This window comes from Bos indicus x Bos taurus, chromosome 13, assembly GCF_003369695.1.
Source record: "Bos indicus x Bos taurus breed Angus x Brahman F1 hybrid chromosome 13, Bos_hybrid_MaternalHap_v2.0, whole genome shotgun sequence".
Taxonomy (NCBI): Eukaryota; Metazoa; Chordata; class Mammalia; order Artiodactyla; family Bovidae; genus Bos; species Bos indicus x Bos taurus.
The window spans coordinates 53,673,399-53,694,758 of NC_040088.1; the positions used below are offsets into that span (position 1 = coordinate 53,673,399).

General features: G+C 41.4%; 2 protein-coding genes across 10 annotated transcripts in view; one reads left to right on the plus strand and one right to left on the minus strand.

The window, feature by feature from the left end:
- NMT2 (N-myristoyltransferase 2) overlaps nucleotides 1-13,674 on the plus strand; it is a 60,504-nt gene extending 46,830 nt beyond the window's left edge. For 2 of the 4 annotated variants that reach the window (XM_027559863.1, XM_027559865.1), the window contains 4 exons: nucleotides 4,857-5,027; nucleotides 9,516-9,683; nucleotides 11,722-11,859; nucleotides 12,213-13,674. In XM_027559863.1, the coding sequence (XP_027415664.1) occupies nucleotides 4,857-5,027; nucleotides 9,516-9,683; nucleotides 11,722-11,859; nucleotides 12,213-12,233 (498 nt within the window). In that variant the 3' untranslated portion in view covers nucleotides 12,234-13,674. The remainder of the gene's footprint in view (nucleotides 1-4,856; nucleotides 5,028-9,515; nucleotides 9,684-11,721; nucleotides 11,860-12,212) is intronic. The other 2 variants (XR_003514172.1, XM_027559864.1) reach the window with 2 other exon arrangements.
- A 1,730-nt stretch (nucleotides 13,675-15,404) lies between these two features.
- RPP38 (ribonuclease P/MRP subunit p38) lies at nucleotides 15,405-21,327 on the minus strand. 6 transcript variants are annotated; one of them, XM_027559868.1, is made up of 3 exons: nucleotides 21,106-21,327; nucleotides 19,613-19,653; nucleotides 15,405-16,349 (listed from the first exon to the last, which is right to left on the minus strand). In XM_027559868.1, exon 3 carries the CDS (start codon nucleotides 16,336-16,338, stop codon nucleotides 15,490-15,492), a length of 849 nt encoding a protein of 282 aa, XP_027415669.1. In that variant the 5' UTR covers nucleotides 16,339-16,349; nucleotides 19,613-19,653; nucleotides 21,106-21,327; the 3' UTR covers nucleotides 15,405-15,489. The 6 variants fall into 6 exon arrangements, with proteins under 6 accessions (XP_027415669.1, XP_027415668.1, XP_027415670.1 ...); XM_027559867.1 differs by having other exon boundaries at nucleotides 21,100-21,318; XM_027559869.1 differs by lacking the exon at nucleotides 21,106-21,327 and adding an exon at nucleotides 20,562-21,105.
- Between the last annotated feature and the right edge of the window lie 33 nt (nucleotides 21,328-21,360).

Consider the following 21,360-nt stretch of genomic DNA (forward strand, 5'->3'; position numbering starts at 1 on the left):
GAAGTGTATGCCTATGAAGCCATGCGGAAACACAGATATTCTTGGTTTAGTAACTGTAGGTTTTTTTGGTTTTGTTTGTTTGTTTAGTGTGTAATGTCTTACTGCTCCTTCTTAAATCAAAAAAGTATCCATAATCAAGGCTTACATCTCTACTCTGGAATCTTGGCTCCAAATCAGTTCACACTACATAGCTTGATGGAGAACAGCACTGCTTCTGTTTTTTAATAGGGCTCTGAGCTTGATTTCCTTATATACTTAAAAGCAAATTTTATACACATTTCAGTGTATGGAGAGTCCGATGAGTAATGCATATTAGCTCGACCATGGGAAAGTAGCTCTGATTCATAAATAGACTTTGCTTATGAAATTTAAGATTTTCTCAGTTAAGTCCCTGGAAATTTTTTTTGCTTTTTATTGAAATCTCAGAAAACATTGCCATCTGACTCGGATTATGCCAAAGCTTAAATTTCTACCTAGGCATGACATTTCCCTCCACCTCTTCCTGAAAACAACAGCTATTATATAAAATAGAATTATTTTTTTGGCCACACTATGCAGTTTGCCGGATCTCAGTTCCCTGATCAGGGATTAAACACAGGCCACGGCAGTGAAAGCCCAGAATCCTAACCACTAGGCCACCAGGGAACCCCCTAGAATATAATTTTATATATTAAAATTTATGTCATGCTTCAGTAGATTTCCTGGAGAGGATATGACTTTATGATGTTAGAAAGAAACAAGTTTAGGTTCTGAGATATATAAGCCATTGTTGATCAGGAAGAGCATATATTTTTCCCCTGTTTCTAGTACCTTTTCTGTTTCATAATTGGATGTAATCTGATGTTTCCTTCTGCTTTAACTTAGCTCCTGTAAAAACTTGTTTGAAGTGCTTGAAAATTGCTGTTTATATACTTTCTCACTGCCCATTTGCCAAAATATACTGTTTCACTGAGTCCTCCTTGTCTAAATTCTATTACCCATTTTCCTAACCTTCAGAGACCTGAGGTAGCAGTTCTCAAAGTGTGGTCTAGGGGCCCCAGGAAGTTCCCAGAACACTTTGCGGGGGACCTGTGAAGTCAGTTATTTAGAATAACACAAAAATAATTTGCATCTTTCATTATCTTATAAGTGCACTGTGCAGTCTTCTAGAGGTTAAATGGAACGTGAGCTTATATATTCTTTTGCTTTAAAATTTCTAATTTCTAATACAATAAATATAGATAAATATAACCCATGTAAACAAAGCACTTTGGGAGTATTAAATAATTTTTAAGACCATAACAAAGTTCCAGACCAAAATCTTTGACAACTGCAGCTTTAAGGATGTCTGTCAGGCAAAAAAAGATTTTGATTTTACTGATTTCACAATTCTTATTGTGCTGCAAAAGCGTATTTTGCTCCAAAAAGGAGTTGGCAAGCTTTATTCCTCATTTCTGAATGTTCTCTATGAACAGAGAGGAACATCCTCATCCTGTTACTGTCATGAGATAATCTCATTGTTTGAGGCTCATTTTATTTCATTTCATTTATTTTGAGCTGTGGCATGCAGGATCTTAGTTCCCCAACTGGGGATCAAACCTGTGCCCCCTGCAGTGGAAGCACAGCCTTAACTACTGGACCACGAGGGAAGTCTCGATATCATTGATTGTTACTGAATCAGTAACAAATGCAAAAACAGTCCAATGTTAAGAAAGACTATTTAAAATTTATCAAGGTCATCCTCATAGCAGAAAAATAACCTTTTCAAATGACCGCAGTATACATGCAGTATGGTTTTGGTCTTCCTACCAGCATTTCAAAATGTATATTTCTCATTTAACACCATTTAGCAGTCATATAGGTTTCCCTCTTCCCACAAATTGCAGAGTAGAAATGCTCTAAATAACTAAAATTGGCTTACAGAAACAAAAGGAAAATATTGGTTTCATGCCTGGCTTGCACTTGAATGCCAGGCGAAAGAAATGCCATCTCTTCAGAGCTGACAGTGACTTTTTTCCATGTCTGCAGCCTTCACCTCACCCTATTGGGTAAATGATTGTGCTAAAAACCTAAGAATTCGTGCATTCAGTCATTCATTCAACACCTATTCAGGCCATTATTAACCAAGGGTTAAGCCTTGGATTGGAGAAAGCAATGGCACCCCACTCCAGTACTCTTGCCTGGTAAATCCCATGGATGGAGGAACCTGGTAGGCTGCAGTCCATGGGGTCACTAGGAGTCGGACACGACTGAGCGACTTCACTTTCACTTTTTACTTTAATGCACTGGAGAAGGAAATGGCAACCCACTCCAGTGTTCTTGCCTGGAGAATCCCAGGGATGGGGGAGCCTGGTGGGCTGCCATCTCTGGGGTCGCACAGAGTCAGACACGACTGAGGCGACTTAGCGGCAGCAGCGGCAGCAAGCCTTGGATGGAAGCTGGGACCTGGAGAGTTCAGGTCCTTTGGCTTTGTTGTTGTTTAGTTGCTTAGTCGTGTTTAAATCTTTTGTGACCCCAGGGACTGTACCCCGCCAGGGTCCTCTGTCCATGGGATTTCCCAGGCAAGAATACTAGAATGGGTTACCATTTCCTTCTCCAGGGGATCTTCCCAACCCAGGGATCAAATCCATGTCTCCTGCATTGACAGGTGGATTCTTTACCACTGAGCTACCTGGGAAGCCCCCCTTTGGCTTTGAGATCCACAGAAATGCTGGAAGTCTGAGTTTTCTATTAAATGTCAAGGACTTAAATTCTCTTAATTTAGAGTATTAAACTATTTTAGTTTCATTATGGTATCTTTATAGATTCTGTAAATCATAACTGGGTAGTACATAGTAAATACTCAGCTAAAGACTGTTGGATCTGTAAATACAAAGAACACCTCTCCCGTCTCTTCCCAACACGAGTCAGTAATTGACCAGCATTCCTTGTCACAGAACCTTAGTAACCTCAACATGACTACTGACATCCATTAGAGCCAGCATTCAAGATGAAAACCCATTTTCCACCTTGGTTTTCTCTAACCACCACTCTGGGCGCATGCAGGAATTGTGATGATCTAATCTTAGAGGCAGCTTTTAATTTAAAAGTGCTCAGAAATAATTTAGGACAGATTAGGTAGAATTGAAGTATTTATATGCAAGTTATTTGTCACTTAAAAATTTATCCAGTATTTCTTCAAGGAAAAAAAAGTATCAAGTTAACTAGAAGAAATGAAGTTGTTTTTGTAGTTCAGTTCAGTCGCTTAGTCGTGTCCGATTCTTTGCGACCCCATGGACTCCAGCATGCCAGGCTTACCTGTCTTTTGCCAGCTCCCGGAGCTTGCTCAAACTCATTTGTAAGTAATTAGAGTTTTGTCTTTGTACAGACAAGGAATGTAGTGAGCTTTCTCACTTCCAGTGTCAAGTGTCCTGGTATCTGGACACTTCTTATACTTGATGCCTTAAGCTCTTTTAAGGATAAGCACTTGAACAAATAAATCCAGATGGGGCCTTGTCCCGACCTTTGAGAGTCTGTCATTCCTATTTGTTGTTTTTGTTCAGTCACTCAGTTGTGTCTGACTCTTTGCAACCCCATGGACTGCAGGACATCGCCAGGCTCCCCTGTCCTTCACAGTCTCCTGGAGTTTGTTCAAACTCATGTCCATTGAGTCGATGATGCCATCCAACCCTATGGCCTTATGTAAAAACTGTGACTTATGAGATGAAGGATTCAGATGCCTATTATGATCACCTTTTAATTGACCAGCATTGGTCAATTAATGACGAGCAAGACCAAGGCCAGTACTTGGCAACTAGCCATTCGTTCTTGGTAACTAAAATGCCTGCCTTCCCATGGTGACTGTTATGATTGACTTTTCTTTCATTTTTGTTGCTCATGAGAACAAAATAGCTACATCTTATTCATGGGCTATTGGACAAAATGAGTTTCTCAGCCATTCTCAACTGTGTTTTCAAAATGTCAAACATGATATTCCAGAACACATGCTGGGATTGTTTTGCCCTGTTATGTACGCCAGCAGTCCCCAACCTTTTGTTCCTAGGGACTAGTCTCATGGAAGATAATTTTTCCACAGACAGGGGTAGGGGGCAGGTGGTTTCAGGATGATTCGAGTACATTATATTTATTGTGCAGTTTATTTCTATTATTATTACATCAGCTGTACCTCAGATCATCAGGCATTAGATCTCAGAGGTTGGGAATCCCTGGTGTAGGCTGTTAAATTTCTTGGCATGGGTATATAGGTGAATTTGTAGTGTTCCCATTGGTTTCGTTTGGGTCATAGGGAATACTAACCGAAGACCTGGTACACAAAGATAGGATAGAACACATTGTGTAGCTTATGTGCTTAACTAGTACATCTCACAGAGAAGGCAATGGCACCCCACTCCAGTACTCTTGCCTGGAAAATCCCATGGACGGAGGAGCCTGGTAGGCTGCAGTCCATGGGGCCGCTAAGAGTCGGACACGACTGAGCGACTTCACTTTCACTTTTCACTTTAATGCACTGGAGAAGGAAATGGCAACCCACTCCAGTGTTCTTGCCTGGAGAATCTCAGGGACGGGGCAGCCTGGTGGGCTGCTGTCTGTGGGGTCACACAGAGTTGGACACGACTGTGGTGACTTAAGCAGCAGCAGCAGCAGCAGCAGCAGCAGCAGCAGCAGTACATCTCAAGCTTTCTGTGTATACAAATCACCAGGGGATTTTGTGAAATTGCTCATTCTGACTTGGTACATCTGGGGCAGGCCCAAGAATCTGCATTTCTAACAAGCTCCCATGAGATGATGGTAATGTTGGTCTGGGGACCACACTGGCTCCAAGTTTGTTTAGTCCTCTTATTTAAACCTCCCCATTGGTTTTGTGTTCACTCCAACAGGCTACAAAAACTTCAGGCTTGAGGCCAATGGAACCAAGAGATATCAAAGCTGTTCAAGAACTCACCAACACATACCTGAAGCAGTTTCATCTAGCCCCGGTGATGGATGAAGAGGAAGTAGCCCACTGGTTCCTCCCTCAGGAGCACATCATTGACACTTTTGTAGTGGAGGTAAAGATAAGGTGATAAGATAGTACAGAAAAGTATGAAAATACTATGCGACTGAGTCCATTTCCCAGAAAGACCCTAGAGTGCCTATCTCCTTCCTCTGTGTCCATGACTCACTGCTTCTATACCAAGCTTCTGCTCACTCTGTTAGAACAAGCTGTGCTTACAGTTTTCATTCCTGGCACAAGAGCACACTTTTACTACTTAATAATGGGAAATCAGGATACTGCTCTGATGTTGCCTGTGTGATTAATTGCTTCCCTCGGTTTTGAAAAGGACAGTTTGGATGACCTCATCAGAGATGAATGGTGTCTCAAAGTTTAATACTGTTTTGCTTTTGCAAAACTGGTTGGAATTGAACTGCCTTTGTTCAAGATGGCATAATTCAATCACTTCATTCAACCTTGTCTTGATTTGTAAAAGGTTTTCTATAGGCTGAATACAAATACTTTGTGCTGTGGTCCATTTCTGCGTTCTCCATTCTGTTCCATTGATCTCTGTGTCTATTCCCCTACCAATATCACGCTGTCTTAATTAATCTGTAGCTCTGTAGTAAGGCTTGATATCAGGTAGAGTGATTCCTCCCATTTCATTTTTCTTTGTCAAGATTGTTTTAGCTAATGTAGTTCCTTTGCCTTTGCATATAAATTTTAGAATAAGCTTGTCTTAATTTACAAAAGACCTTGCTGGGATTGTGATAATAATTGCATGATATTCAGCAGGATTGCATTAATTTAGGGAGAATTAACATGTCTTCCAATCCATGAACATGGTATGTCTCCATTTATTTAGGTCTTTTAAATTTTATTTTGTCAGCGGTCTTTAATTTTCAGCATCTAGATCCTATACATTTTTTAAAGTTTCGTTTTCCACATATTCCTTGTTAGTATGTAGAAATGTGATTGGTTTTTCTGTGATACTCCTGTATCCTGCAACCTTGCTGAAATCACATATTAGTTCCAGGAGTTTATTTGGAAGTTTCTTGGGATTTTTACATGGATAATTTTATCATCTGCAAATAGAGTTAGTTTTGCTTCTTCCCTTCCCATCTGTATGCTTTTTCTTTCTTTCTCTTGCCTTATTGCAGGGGCTAGATCTTCTGGTACTTCATTGCATAAGAGTGGTGAAGGCTGACATCCTTGCCTTGTTCCTGATATTAGGGGAAGAGCATTTGGTCTAACCCCATGACTTACACCATTATGTTAGCGGTCAGTTTTTCATGGATGCTCCTTATCAATTTGAGAAAATTTCCAACTTGCTGAGAGTTCTCATCATAAACGGATGTTGGATTTTGTCCAGTGCTTTTTCTGCTTCAGTTGATATAATCATACGGTTTTTCTTCTTTAGTCTGTTGATATGGTACATTTATTTACTTATTTTCAAATATTTGACCACCTCACATACCTAGGAAAATTATTCTCTTGGTTATGGTGTATAATTCTTTTTGTACATTATTGGATTTGGAGTGCTAATATTTCATTGAGTATTTCCTGAGTTCATGAGAGATACTGATATGCAGTTTCTTTTTTTTTTTTTACTGTCTCTGGTTTCTGTATTAGGAAACCACTGACTCATAAGAGGAGTTGGGAGGTGTGACCTCCTCTTCTATTTTCTAGAAGAAATTGTATAGAATTCTTGTTAGTTCCTTAAATGTTTGCTAGAATTCTCCAGTTGAACCCATCTAACCTTAGAAAATTCCTTCTCATTGTCTATTAGTACAGGCAGACCTCATCTTATCACTCTTTGTTTTATTATACTAGTCAGATAGTGCATTTTTAACAAATTAACAGTTTATGGTAACCCTGTTGGTGCCATTTTTTTCCAACAGCATTTGCTCACTTTGTCTCTCCGTGTCACATTTTGGTAATTCTTTGAATATTTCAAACTTTTTCATTATGATCATGTGTGTTATGGTGATTTTTGATGTTACTGCTTCAAAGTTCTAAATGATGATTAGCATTTTATAGTGATAAGGTATTTTAAAATTATGTATATTCTTTTCTAGACTTAATGCTGTAGCACACTAATAGACTATAGTATAGTGCAAACAAACTTGCATATAAACTGGGAAAACAAAAAAACTCATGTGACTCACTTTATTGCAATATTTGCTTTATCGAGGGTGTCTGGAACCAAACATGCAATATTCCCAGGGTATGCCTGTATATCATGTTTACATGATATATCTGTTTCAGTCCTTTTACTTCTAAGCCATCTATGTCATTGATTTTGAAGTGATGTTTGGGCCATGTTTCCTTATGTATTCTGCAGAATTTCTCCTGATTGGTATATTTTGACTATTTACACCTGATGATAATTGATACATTAGAGCTTAAGTCTTCCATATTATATTTTCTGTTTGTTTCTTCTGGCTCTTGCCCCTCTCTTTTTCCTTGCCTTCCTATCCTTGACCATTTTTTGATCTGTCTTTATTTATTTATAGTGCATTTGAGTATATTTGTATAGGTCTTATCTGAGTATGGGGCTTCCCAGGTGGCGCAGTGGTAAAAAATCCGCCTGCTGATGCAGGAGACACAAGAGATGCGGGTTAGGTCCCTGTATTGGGGCAGGAAATGGCAACCCACTCTAGTACTCTTGCCTGGAAAATTCCATGGACGGAGGAGCCTGGTAGGCTGTGGTCCATGGGGTCCCAAAGAGTTGGACACAACTGAGTGACTTCACTCTAGTATTCCTGCCTAGAAAATTCCACAGAGGAGCCTGGTGGGCTACATCCATGGGGTCACAAAGAGTGCTTGTGCTTGAACACAAGCAAGCAAGATTTGAGTATTATAGTATATGGATATAAATTATCAGTTCTCTGGTATCCACATTGCACCACTTCAAGTGATTTTACTTCCATTTAGGTCTCTTTACTGTCTCAAAGTTTAAATATCACCATCTTGAGTATCTTGAGATTTCCTTTCTATTTGAAGGATGTTATTTGGCCAGTGTTAAAGGTATGTCTGCTGGCAACGAATTCTTCTAGTTTTCATTTGTCTGAGAATGTCTTATTTGCCCTTCTTTCCTGAAAGAAGCTTTACCAGATACAGAATTCACAATTGATGGTTCTTTTCATTCAGCTCTTGAGCCACTTGCTTCTGGCCTCTGTGGTTTCAGGTGAGCAGACCATTTTCATTTGAATTAGTATTTCCTTGTAGGTAATGAGTTGTTTTTCTGTGGCTACTTTTAAGATCTCTGTCTTTAACTTTGGGAAATTTTATTATGATGTGCATTTCTTTTTGTTATCCTCTTAGAGTTCACTTGGCTTTTTGAATCTCTTCTTAAATCTCTGCCACCTCTGGGAAGCTTCCAGTCATTGTCTCTTTCAGCCCATTTTCTTCTTTCCCTCCGAGTCTCCAGTGATATGAATGGTGAATCTTTTATTGCTGCTTCACAGATCCCTGAGGCTTAATTTTTTTTTTTTCCAGTCTGTTTTCTCTCTCTTATTTCAGATTGGGTAAATTCTACTGGATTCTTCAAGTTCAGTGATTCTATCATGTCATCTCCACTCTGCTACTGAGCCCATTCAGTGATTTTTTTTCTCTCTTAATTTCTGCTATGGTATTTTAAAATCCTTAACAAAATAGAAAATCTAGGCCTTTAAGTCATCTCTAATATTTGAGCTGCTAATACAGCACATCAGTTTAGCTTAACATCTTTAATTCTTAATGTCTGAAAAAAAGGATTATTGAATCAGAAGCACTCAAAAAGTGAATAAATCCATCCCTCTGGAAATTTCTGCTAAAACAAATACTAGCAATGCCATATGTGGTCTAGCCTCTGCACCTGTATAATTCAAATATAGCTTGAATTCTTTGCAGACTGGCATAGTAACCACATATATACCTAGTTACCACAGCTAACTGAAACAACCCAAACAATATTGACTAATTTCTTGTATTTCTTGTACCAGTGATGGTGAAACAAACACCATCTTTTTTGCATCCCTTTTGATATTTGATAGCTTCAGATTTTCTCAGTCATTTACATACGTATACTTTGGTGCAGAACCAATGCCTTTTACAAGCTTTGAAAAAAAACAACTCCCAAACTCTATCCCACTTCATTTCAAGCTGATAAAATTCCTGCCTTGTGCCAAGAAGATGTTAGGTATTACACAGTATCCTTTAGTTGGAAAAGGTAGTATCCTGATCCTTAATGATCTTATTCTTGCAAAAACAGTGAATTGACTTTTATCACTGTCCCTATAAGTCTGTAGTCACTAGTCAACCAAAGAGAAGCATTCCTTCTTAAGAACTTACTGCCAGGCACCAGTGAGCACTTAGGCTGAGGCACAGCTCCACGCTCTTCCCTGGCCACTGCCCAGCACACGGTGGGGCTCCACATCAGACCTGGAGGATGGAGCAGGAGCAGTTGCTCTCCATTCTGATGGAAAGCCATGGTGCAAGCCAGAGATTACAAAGTGAGCTGAAGTGCCTGGATGACACTTGTTCGAGGAGATGTTTATCTGACGTTACCTTTGTTCTTTAGAACTCCAGTGGTAAACTAACTGACTTCCTGAGCTTCTACACACTCCCCTCCACAGTCATGCACCACCCGGCTCACAAGAGCCTCAAAGCCGCCTACTCCTTCTACAACATCCACACGGAGACGCCCCTGCTGGACCTCATGAGCGACGCGCTCATCATCGCCAAGCTGGTAGGTGACTCACTCCTGGCTGTGCTGTGTGTGCGTCTCCAGATACGTATGTCAAATTATATAAGTGTCTTGTATTTTCTTCCACACAGGAGAATTCATTTGAGATATTTTACTGTTGACCATCAGTCAAAAGAAGAATTTTGATAAGAGGTTTTTTAAAAAAAACTTCAGTGACTGTTTTCATTATCAGCTCTATTGTAACTTAACCAAAAAGACATTTTGTACAAATCAGAAACTTTTAACCCTTATATGAAAGTACATGGGACTTCCCTGGTGGTCTAGTGGTTAAGACTTAGCCTTCTAGAGCAGAGGATGCAAGTTTGATCCCTGGTCGGGGAGCTAAAATCCCCCATGCCTTGCGGCCAAAAACCCAAAACATAAAACAGAAGCAATATTTTAACAAATTCAATAAAGACTTTTAAAAGGTGGTCCATATAAATCTTTAAAAAAAATAAAAAACATAAAATTCATAATATAAGGAATATAAGAAAATTACATGATCATGTTATACAGGTATATACCTTGGAGATACTGTGGGTTCAGTTCCAGATGGTTCCAGATCACTGCAATAAAGCAAGTATTGTGATAAAGTGAGCCACATGAATTTTTGGTGTCCTAGTGCATATAAAAAAAAATTCAAAAGTTATCTTCACGCGATAGTGTGGTCTGTTAAGTGTGTGGTAGTAACTAAATAACTTAGAGATCTTAATTTTAAATATTTTATTCCTGAAAAAAACATGCTATCCATCATCTGAGCCTGCAGTGAGTGATATTCTTAACATCAGAGACCACAGATCCCTGTAACAACTATAATAATAATGAAAGAGTTTGAAGTATTACAAGAATTACCAGAACGGAACAGAGACATGAAGTGAGCAGATGCAGTTGGAAAAATGACCCTGACAGACTTGCTCAATGTGGGGTGGCCACAGACCATCAATTTGTAAAAAACACAGAATCTGTGACATGCAATAAAATGAGACCTGCCTGTATGGGGAAAATGTGAATGTTGTGTTACAGTGAATAACTGGCAACAGCAAGTTTTTTTATTTAGTCTGTGAACTTTGAAATTAAGTTTAATTAATAAAATTATTAAGAGAATTTAAAACGAAAAGAATTAAATTCAAAATGTGCCTTAATGGATTTGCATTATTTTTTACTTCCTGAGTATAGTAGTTAGGATGATTGTTAAATTCATGCTACAAATAAAACATTTTCTTTTAAAAGAACAGAAATCAGCTGATGTAAGTTTTGATACAAGTACTGAATGAGATAATATTGCCTATGAGAAATCGGGAGCTACACATCAAAAGTGTTTTCCTTGTATCCTTCTAGTATTTGATCATTGGAAACATTTTTTTTTTAATCTATTAGAAGCAGACCCCAAAATCAGCATTTGCCTTTCTTTGATCTTGTAGCTCATTTTCAACTACCTCCCCACAAAGGGCCAGTAATAAATTATTTAAAGTAAAACCCCTGAGAAACAGAAATGCAGGTACTTCATCTGTGTCACATTTTGCATAGTATTAACTAGTATTTTTTAATTCTGTTTTTACTATAAAAATGTTACTAAATTTATTTCCCAGTATTAGCCCAAGACAAATACACAATTTCAAGTCTTTCCAGGTTTGGTTTCTTGGCTGTAGGTTTAGGTAAGTCAGAACTTAGGAAGGCCGGTTACTCACAGTTCTGGTGTTGGGGCCATCTAGACAACTGTTGCCTTCAAAAACTGGGGCAAAATATTTCTTGAAACCTTAATTTTTTTGTCACTGTTAGCCATCAGACTGTATTTTTTGATTCAGCATTTCTAGATAATCTTGTTGATTCCATCATATTCACTACTTGCTAGTTTAATAGGATAGTTGTGAACTGATTTATTAATGCATAGCATATACTGCAGACATTAAACCTCGTTATAAATGCATATTCAATTCAGGCTACTAGTAGGAGAATGAAATGTTGTACTGAAATACATCATATACAAAATACTTCAAACCTTTAATACTTTAACATTTTTTTAAAAATTTCACATTGACAGAAAGGATTTGATGTATTCAATGCACTAGATTTGATGGAAAATAAGACATTCTTGGAAAAACTCAAGTTTGGCATAGGCGATGGCAATTTACAGTATTACTTGTACAACTGGAGGTGTCCAGGGACAGAGTCTGAAAAGGTGAGTGAAGTTGATGAGTCTTTGTAGACTTGATAAACTTAACCTACAAAACCCCATACTTGCTTCTTGTCAGAGTGTTGAGAGGTTTTTAGTTTTTTTCTTTTTAGTAGCTTTTTAAAAATATATATCTGTGGGACTTCCCTAGCAGTCCAGTGGTTAAGGCTCTGCACTTCCACACCAAAAGGCAGAGGTTCAATCCTTGGTCAGGGAACTAAGATCCCACATGCCACATGGCAAAAAAAAAAATTAAATAATAAAAAATAAAAGAATAAAAATATACATATGTTGTACTACATTGATTTAATTTTTCTTTCTCACTTGTGTTTATTGTTCCATCTCTTACCTCCCTTTAGGTTGGACTCGTATTACAGTAGATGGATATTTCTATTGATATTTCTAGAACTCTGACATCATCATTCGTTAATACCCTAAAGATTCCTGGAACTGCCATTCCAAAGAAGAGTAAAAGCACAACTTAAGTGACATCGAAGTGTCAGTAACAGAAGAGATGGAAAAGCATCCATTTGTGACCACACCTGTAGAACACATTTCTAGCTGACATTAACATCCATCCTTTTTTTCCACTGTTGACCCGTTTATAGGAGGGATGCAGAGGGTACAGAGCACATTCCTCTGGTTCTCAACCTTCTGGCTGTCTCCTGATGAAGAGGAAGGGGTTTCTTCCTCTCTCTAGAAAAGGGACTGCTTTTCTATGAACTGAACAGAAGTCACAGAATTGTGTAAGAAAATCTTGGCCACTGTGTGGAGATAAACTGCTGCATTTCTGTCTATGAAGTGATGGTCTGCAGATCCACGCAGCAGATGAGGGAGCCACTCAGAAGGTGTTTACTTCCATCACCATACGCGATCTCATCGGAACCAGCACTTGTGTAACTCGGTGACACGCAGTGGGTGTGAAAGTGAAGAGCAACATAAAAATGTCCTGGGCTCTTATTTCTCAAGAAGCGAAGTTGCCAAATCAGTAAACACACAAATTGTACTTTGATCTCCAGCAGGACGATGGATTGGTTCCAAAGCAAGGTTTGGGGCAGACATGAAGTGTGCTCTCTGAAGAGTGTACACCCCTGCCAAAGTAGACTTCTGCTCCTGCACAGATTCTCATTCTTCTCGGCAACAGCCAGGATATATGAGGAAAAGGACATCAAAGCCCGCAAGTCAAAAGACATGCCCAGAGGAGTTCATCAGTGCCATCAGGACACTGAGAGTTTGAATGTTTTTTATTACTTATGCAGAATTGCACATATTCCTCTATGCTGACTCTAACTTACCGTGAAAGCTGGCCCACCCTAGGAAGATGTCTTATTTGTAAATAAGTCTCATAGTTTTGTTACTGATGGTGTTTTTATCTAGGATTTGAAAAACTTCTCAGTGTGCATAAATACGTATATATATTGCCAACAGTCCAAGGGGAAAAGATGGTGGATGAGGCCACCTCAACTGGCCTTGAGTCAAATTCCACAAAGTAGATACTTCCTGCCTTTACGTACCAGTGCCTCGGCCGTTCGGTCCATAAACATCCAGGTCCCTTAGACAACAGGATGGCCTTCCTTCATGTTATACGTGGTCAAAGGAAACAATCATACCTTATACCAGGCAGGAGCTGGCAACCTGTGGCCCATGAACTAAACTCAGCCCATCGCCTTCTTCTGTACAGCCCAGGAGCTAAGAGTGGTGTTTATATTTTTTTGAATGGTTGAGGAGAAAAAAAAAGACAAAAGAATAACATTTTGTGACTCAAAAATTACAGGAAATTCAGATGTCAGCATCCATAAATAAAGTGTTGTGGGAACATGGCCATGGTCATTCATTTGTGTTGCCTGTGTGTGACTGCCTTACTCTACAAAATACAGAGTTAAGAACTGTTCTGACAGAGACTATGAACCCAAAGGCCTAACACATTTACAGCCTGGCCCTTTACAGAAACAAATTCTGTTGCCCCTGATTTCCCCTAAGGAGCTGAGAGCAAATTTCCCAAGCTTCTGCTCATCTGGAAGGCCAGCTCACAGCTGTGATGCCCTGGGACCTCCACTAGGGGGTGCGCGTGGGCCCCCTAAGTCCTTCCTAATTGAGGACAAGTGCTGTTTTCCTTCTAGAAGGCACAAGGTTAGATTTCTCATATACGATGACTCAAAGCCAACTGCACTACCATTTTTTTCCTAACAGGAGCAGGATGGCTTCAGAAGCAAAAGTGAACCAATTCACTGAAATACGAGAATTAAGTAAAGGAGATTTTTAACTTAATCTGCAGAAGAGGTTCCAGTTGAGAATCATGTCCCAGTCATTTTTATGGCAGTCTCATACGAAGTAGGTTTTCAAAAAATCGCTTGATTGCCACTCATAAATTTTGCACAGGCTCACCTCATGATGGAACTGTGGCAGTTACTCTCTTCACTTACATAGTTGTTGTTATAGGGTTCATATTCTTTTACTCATTTTAAATTCAGTATTTAATAAATGACTAGCACATCCATCTCTTTATAATGTAAACATGTTACCAATGAGCATTTTAAAATAGAAAATCAGTAAAACAGCTCATATTTATAAAATAGCTGTTATTATAGAACCAAATTTCAATGTATAGAGTCATAGATTCAAGAAACCACACTATCCCATGTCCTTTGTCAGCAATGGAAATGCTCTAGTCCATGACATCCTTGCCCCCCAACCTTTTTGGTCAAGATGACATTCAGTAGATTTAAGAAATAGGTGGCATAATCTACAGATCAACCAGAGTTTAGGCTAAAAATAAACTTTAACCCAATTCCTTCCCTGTAAATTACAGAAAATACCTTTTCCAAACAACAACACTATAAATAGCGATGCTTTCACTCAGAGCATCAATTATGCTCCACACACTAACACAAATGACCCTGTCACGACAGACCCACATCGGAGCATACAGCCTCCTCCGTTTACTTTTCTATTCTCTTCCTGCCTCGTTTCACCTTTTTCCATCATACTTTTTATACATGTTAAAGTTCCAAGGGGAGAAAATAATAATAAAATTCCAAGGAAGTAAGTTAACCAAATAAAGTGGTGAATTCTAGTCAAAATAGCTTACCTGGCATTTTCTATGTTTAGCCTTTCTCCCAAGCCCATACCTACCTACAAAGAAAGGCAAACTGACAGTAAAAATTAATAACGTATTACTTCTGAGAACAGCATATTGCTTGGCATTTAGTATCTCTCCCCTACACGGATGGTGCACCTGCAGTCTAGCATCATCTCCCCCACCACCCCACCCCACAACTGGAACCGTGTTTGTGTGGCAGGTTTTCCAAGTTTGGATGGAAAGATGTTCAGTGTTGCAGGATACAGATGTTCTTGTTCACAAGCGCTATACCAGCCTTTTAAAAAGTGAATTTATGCCAGCCTGGACCTTCATTTCAATAAAGCTTCATTTTGATATTCACACTTCTGAACAGTCTCTGCACTTGGTGTTTCTAAGCTTCAGCATATCTGTATTCTACAGTCACAGAAAATCGTACACATGTGAAAGGAATGACACTAAATAGTCCCAAGAATATATGTAAAAGTCATTTTATTCATTTCTAGGCTTCTTAACAAGGTGTTTTTTACAACTGTATCAAGTGACAGGCTTATGCAAGATTACTTTGAAGCCGTTCTCTTACTTTTGGGTGGTTTCCTTATCTTATTGGGGTTTGGAATCAGTCTTTTTATCTTCAGAGGTTGTAACACTACAGGCTGCTGACCCTCAGCAAGCTTTCTCTTGGGTTTAGAGAGGTCTTCAAAGGAAGTGTCCAGAATCTCTTCATCTTGGCTTTCCAAAGATTCTGCCTGCAGGTTCTCCCTGGGGTCTTCGAGTGCATCCTGGAGCCATGCCACATTCAGACGGGGGACTCTGGGGAGGATGGCCCTCAGTTCCTCCCCAAAGGCAGTAGTGTTCCTCTTGAACCCCAAGGCCAGGACGCATTTTAAGCCCAGGACAGGTGCGAGCCTCTCACTGAGCCGGGGAACCTGGCAGGCGGGGACACCTCTGCTGACACTCAGCTGCACCAGGTGTGAGGTCACGATGGCTGGCTTGGCAGACTTACACGCCAAGGCCAAGAGCAGCTCGTTCCTCTCTAGTGCTCTGGTGACCTCGTTGATGCCGATAGCAAGCTGCTTCCTGACGTCAACCGGGGTCCACCCTGACGCCTGGGCATCACCTTTGGGCTTTTCTTTCTTCAGATCCTCACCAGTGTCCACGTCTATGCTGCTCATGTCTCCACTTTGTTTTTTCAAAGGGGGCTGCTTTTTCTTTCTTTTCCTATCCTCAATCTTCTGAAGCCCGAGAGACTGAATTCTGTCCTCCAGGGTCTGCAGTATGAAGTGCATGTCCTCCCTATCCAGGACGCCCCAGCAGATGCTGTACGGGTTGTTCAGTGACGTCTTCACAGGTAGAGGTCTCGTCTTCCGCACGGAGCCCCTCCCTGGTGCCTGTGGGGCTGCAGCCATACTGAAAAATCCTTCACAGGGGAGCAAAATGGCAAAGGAAAATTCGTGTTAACTAGACATGCACGTCTTAAGGATATCTTGGTTGTGCTCTTTCTGATTTTTGAAAGGCTAGAGCAAGCCTACTTACATAGGACATGTATATACTTACATATATATATGTATATATGTATATATGTACATAATTATATATATATATATGTGTATATATGTGACCATACACCTAATCTCTCTTTTAAGTCATTTATTTTCCCCATTTTTTCCTATGACTTAGTCTTCATTCATATACAGGCAACTTATGAATGTTTTGCCTTATTGCAATCCCAGTGAAATTCTATGTTTGCTTTATTGAAAATGTTCCAATTTTACTACTTGTAATTATTTATCTTCTTCAGGACCTCTGTTATTAGTCTGATAGATTTCTGACCATTTCCTAGATTGCTTTCCACTTAGGCTTCTATTTATCCATTCAGCAAATACTGAGCACCTCTACTCCGAGTCATAGGCACTGGGGTTCAGCCTTGAACAAGTTCCCATGACCACCTCTGTGAGTCCCCACATCCCTCTGCCCTCAGCACAGAATCTCTGAGGGCCCTGGAAGCCTCTGCCATTAACCAGGTGTGATTTTTAAAGAACTGGGACCATAATCTATGCACATGACTGAAAATCTGAATGATTCATTCTGTGCCCTTTTGCGAGTCCTCCTCCCCTCCCTGGACCCTAAGTTCTTTGTCCTTCATAAAACACGGATACACAGATTCCCCCTTCCTCTGGTAAGTCCAAGCAGGCTGTTCCTCTGGCTGACAGTGTGATGAAAACAACGGGAATTTTGTAATGCAATTTAAAGATACTAATCTGTTAAGGCAAAACAGAGGGATGATTGCTAGCAAAATGTTATAGATCACTGTTCTCAGGAGCATCTCCTGATAATCCCATCCAGAGGCAACTGCACGTTCCTCTCTTCTGTATTCTTCCTCACTTCCTGGGCTCACCTGGGAACCATAGGGACCCATGTTGCAAAACTGAAAGAAGGTAAATGAGCCAGAGAAGTCTGGAGTTTGGGACTGTCCCTGTTTTCAGGTAACCAGATTTTCTCATTCCAGATTTCTCCTCATGTGAGGTCATTCATCCCACAGATGACCCCCACCCACAAGTGGCCCAGGCAAGATTAAGGATAAATTCCCCTCCAATAAACACCTTAAGAGCCTGGCTGCCAATGCTGAGGAGGAAGTCAGAACAAGTAAGGCACTTTCTCCAAGAAATACTTGATTCTCACAAAAGTCCATTAGTGGAGGAAGCAACAGACTCAGGTTAAATACCCTGCCAGTCACAGCTGGTTTCCCAAATCCAAATTCTATGCTCTTTCAATCCTGGCTGCATCTCAAAAATAAGCTGTGACTTTTTAAAGTATATAGATGGTTGGTCCTTACCCTAGGTCTACTGAATCGAAATCCCTGAGAATACGGCAGGGCTCCTTTACTTGTCAAAAGGTTGCCCAGGTGACTCTGATACAGAACTGGGATTGGGAACCATCCCTGAGACAGGGTCTCCTGACGTCTACTGGCCTCTGAAGTTCCTCCTACGTCACCTCACAGAAAACCAAAGTTCAGCTCCCTGGAGTGAAAGCTACCTTGTTCCTGTCAGTACATGAACCGTGAACTTCCAAGATGTTCAAGCTAGGTTTAGAAAAGGCAGAGGAACCAGAGATCAAATTGCCAACATCCACTGGATCATCAAAAAAGCAAGAGAGCTCCAGAAAAATATCTACTGCTTTATTGACTATGCCAAAGCCTTTGACTGTGTGGATCACAACAAACTCTGGAAAATTCTTCAAGAGATGGGAATACCAGACAACCTGACCTGCCTCTTGAGAAATCTGTATGCAGGTCAGAAAGCAACAGTTAGAACTGGACATGGAATAACAGATTGGTTCCAAACAGGCAAAAGAGTACGTCAAGGCTGTATATTGTCATCCTGCTTATTTAACTTATATGCAGAGTACATCATGAGAAATGCTGGGCTGGATAAAGCACAAGCTGGAATCAAGATTGTTGGGAAAAATATCAATAACCTCAGATATACAGATGACACCACCCTTATGGCAGAAAGTGAAGAACTAAAGAGCCTCTTGATGAAAGTGAAAGAGGAGAGTGAAAAAGTTGGCTTAAAACTCAACATTCAGAAAACTAAGATCATGGCATCCGGTCCCGTCACTTCATGGCAAATAGATGGGGAAACAGTGGAAACAGTGACAGACTTTATTTTGGGGGGCTCCAAAATCACTGCAGCCATGAAATTAAAAGATGCTTGCTCCTTGGAAGAAACGCTATGACCAACCTAGACAGCATATTAAAAAGCAGAGACATTACTTTGCCAACAAAGGTCTGTCAAGTCAAAGCTATGGTTTTTCCAGTAGTCACGTATGGATGTGAGAGCTGGACTATAAAGAAAGCTGAGCACTGAAGAATTGATGTTTTTGAACTGTGGTGTTAGAGAAGATGTGAGAGTCCCTTGAACTGCAAGGAGATCCAACCAGTCAATCCTAAAGGAAATCAGTCCTGAATATTCATTGGAAGGACTGATGCTGAAGCTGAAACTCCAATACTTTGGCCACCTGATGCAAAGAACTGACTCATTGGAAAAGACCCTGATGTGGGGAAAGACTGAAGACAAAAGGAGAGGGGGACGACAGAGGATGAAATGGTTGGATGGCATCACTGACTCAATAGACACCAGTTTGAGTAAACTCCGGGAGTTGGTGATGGACAGGGAGGCCTGGCGAGCTGCATGTAGTCCATGGGATCAAAAAGAGTCGGACATGACTGAGCGACTGAACTGAACTGAACTGAACTGTTCCTGTCAGTGGCGCCCACTGCCGGAGACTCGGTGTCTGCCTCCTAAACTTCCTTCCCGAGCAGACCTGCGCATGCCAGTCATCGGAGTCGGCTCCTCCCCTCCAGCTCTGCAAACTGGAGATTGCTCATCCAAATCCAGTGACGTGACTGGCAGAGGCTGGCACCAGGTTAAGGTGGTCAGGAAGAGGGAATTAGGTGACCATGGAGCAAATACGGTGACCTAACAGAGCTTTTGCTGCACACAAGCTATAGTTCAGGTGCCTCCACATTCAAACAACAGGGAGGGACATCCCCAGCGGTCCAGTGATTAAGACTTTGTGCTTTCACTGCAAGGGGCAAAGCTTTGATACCTGGCTGGGGAACTAAGATCCCACAAGCTGCATGACCAAAATCCCCCCAAACAACAGGAAGTTAGTACTTACAGTTAGAAGCTCTGGGCATTAGCTCCTCCTGTCTTCAGAATCTAGAGGGGGAGACCAGAGCCTGATAAGTAGAATCTCATGGGATATAATCCAGAACTAAAGTGGGAACAAGTAACAGCGTTGGAGGAGGAGAAAATTAGGAAGGGCCTGCTGAGGTGTCTCTGGAGGCTTCTGCCCCAAACATCAAGTGGAAACTTATTAAGGTGACATCCAAGAGTCCCCATCTCCCCATCAGCCTTTCTCCTTATGCCCCACCACTGAACCACTTACTATTTACCAAGGCCACCAGTCTAGCCTTCCATGGCCTTATACCCATTCCTTCTGCTTGGAAAATGAGTCCCACCCTCAGCACCCCCACCACCTGTCTTACTTAAACAAGTATTTGTGGACTATACGCAATGCACCAAGACAGAAAGATTATGAATTACAAACAGCTACTGAACTCACTGGGCTTAATGTCTATGAGAGAGACTCATCAGCAAAGCATGTGATGCACTTCAAGGTCAGGGCCCTGAGGCCTGACAAAGTTGGGGTCAAGAAGGGCCTCGAGCAGGTGACCATATATTTATTTATTTGGCTGCACTGGGTCTTAGTTGCAGCATATAGGATCTAGTTCTCTGAGCAGCATTACAACAGGGGTCTCATGCGTTGGGAGAACAGGAGTGTCAGCCACTGAACCACCTTGTAAGTCACCTTTTAACCCACATCTAAAGAATCCCCACCAAAAGAAGTACCTATTCGGGAAGGGCACCCCAGGGAACTACATAAAGGAAATAATGTCAGTGTTGCTGGGGCATGGATGTTAGAGAGAGTAGAGAAATACTGGACCAGATGGTGAAGACTGCTGCAACCCTTACAGTGGGAGCAGCTGTTCAAAGCAGAGAAATGGCACAGCTAGAAAGACGTCATACAAAGATCTTGGTGGACTCGAGCCAGGAGGAATCTTGACCAAGACTGGAAGCAGCAAAGAGGACTCAGAAGAGTCCTGGGAAGACATGACAGTGACCTTCACTAGAGTTGCCGATGGACGGAAACACATGCTAGTTGAAACAGGAGGTACAATCCGCCCGACTTAGTGATCAACTGGGAGTGAAGCAGAGAGACGACTCAGGGAGGACTCTCGGTTTCCGGATCTGGTAACCGATCCCCGAGGTCATCTCTCTCTCGTCTGCCGTCTATGTAGTGCCGACCTACTATTCAGCACACACGACTGGAGATATTTTCTTGTCGGCCTCCACTTCTAGGCTGCGGAGAACAGAAGGGCCGGGTGGGGCTTTGTCTGATTGCTTCTCGTATCCAAAAGACGCTCAACTCCAAATAGAGCAGAGCCTGATCCCGGGCCGGGACGCAGGAAAACACGCCGGTAAGGGGAAGCCCTAGGGATGCGGAGCCCAGAAAACTGCGCGCGCCTGGCCGAGTCGCCGGTTCGATCCCAACCAGAGCGACCCCTCCGGCTCTCAGATCCCAGCGCAGAGCCCTCCACTCACTTTTACCTCCGCGCCGGCTCCACGTGGCCGCGCTGCGCGTGCGCAGAGCCCGCTCCTTGCCCGGCCTCTGCCTTCCAATGCGGTGGGGTGGGGGATGGAACCACTCAGAGAACAGTTTTCATTCTTCTGCATCCGACCACTCCCAAACCGGAAAGTCGGCCCAGGCCGTAGCGACAGAGTTCAGGACTTTAGGAGCTGGGCGGAGGCTTTGGGAAAGGCCCTCCAGTGGCAGTGCGCAGGCGCAAGGTGTGTCTCGCGAGA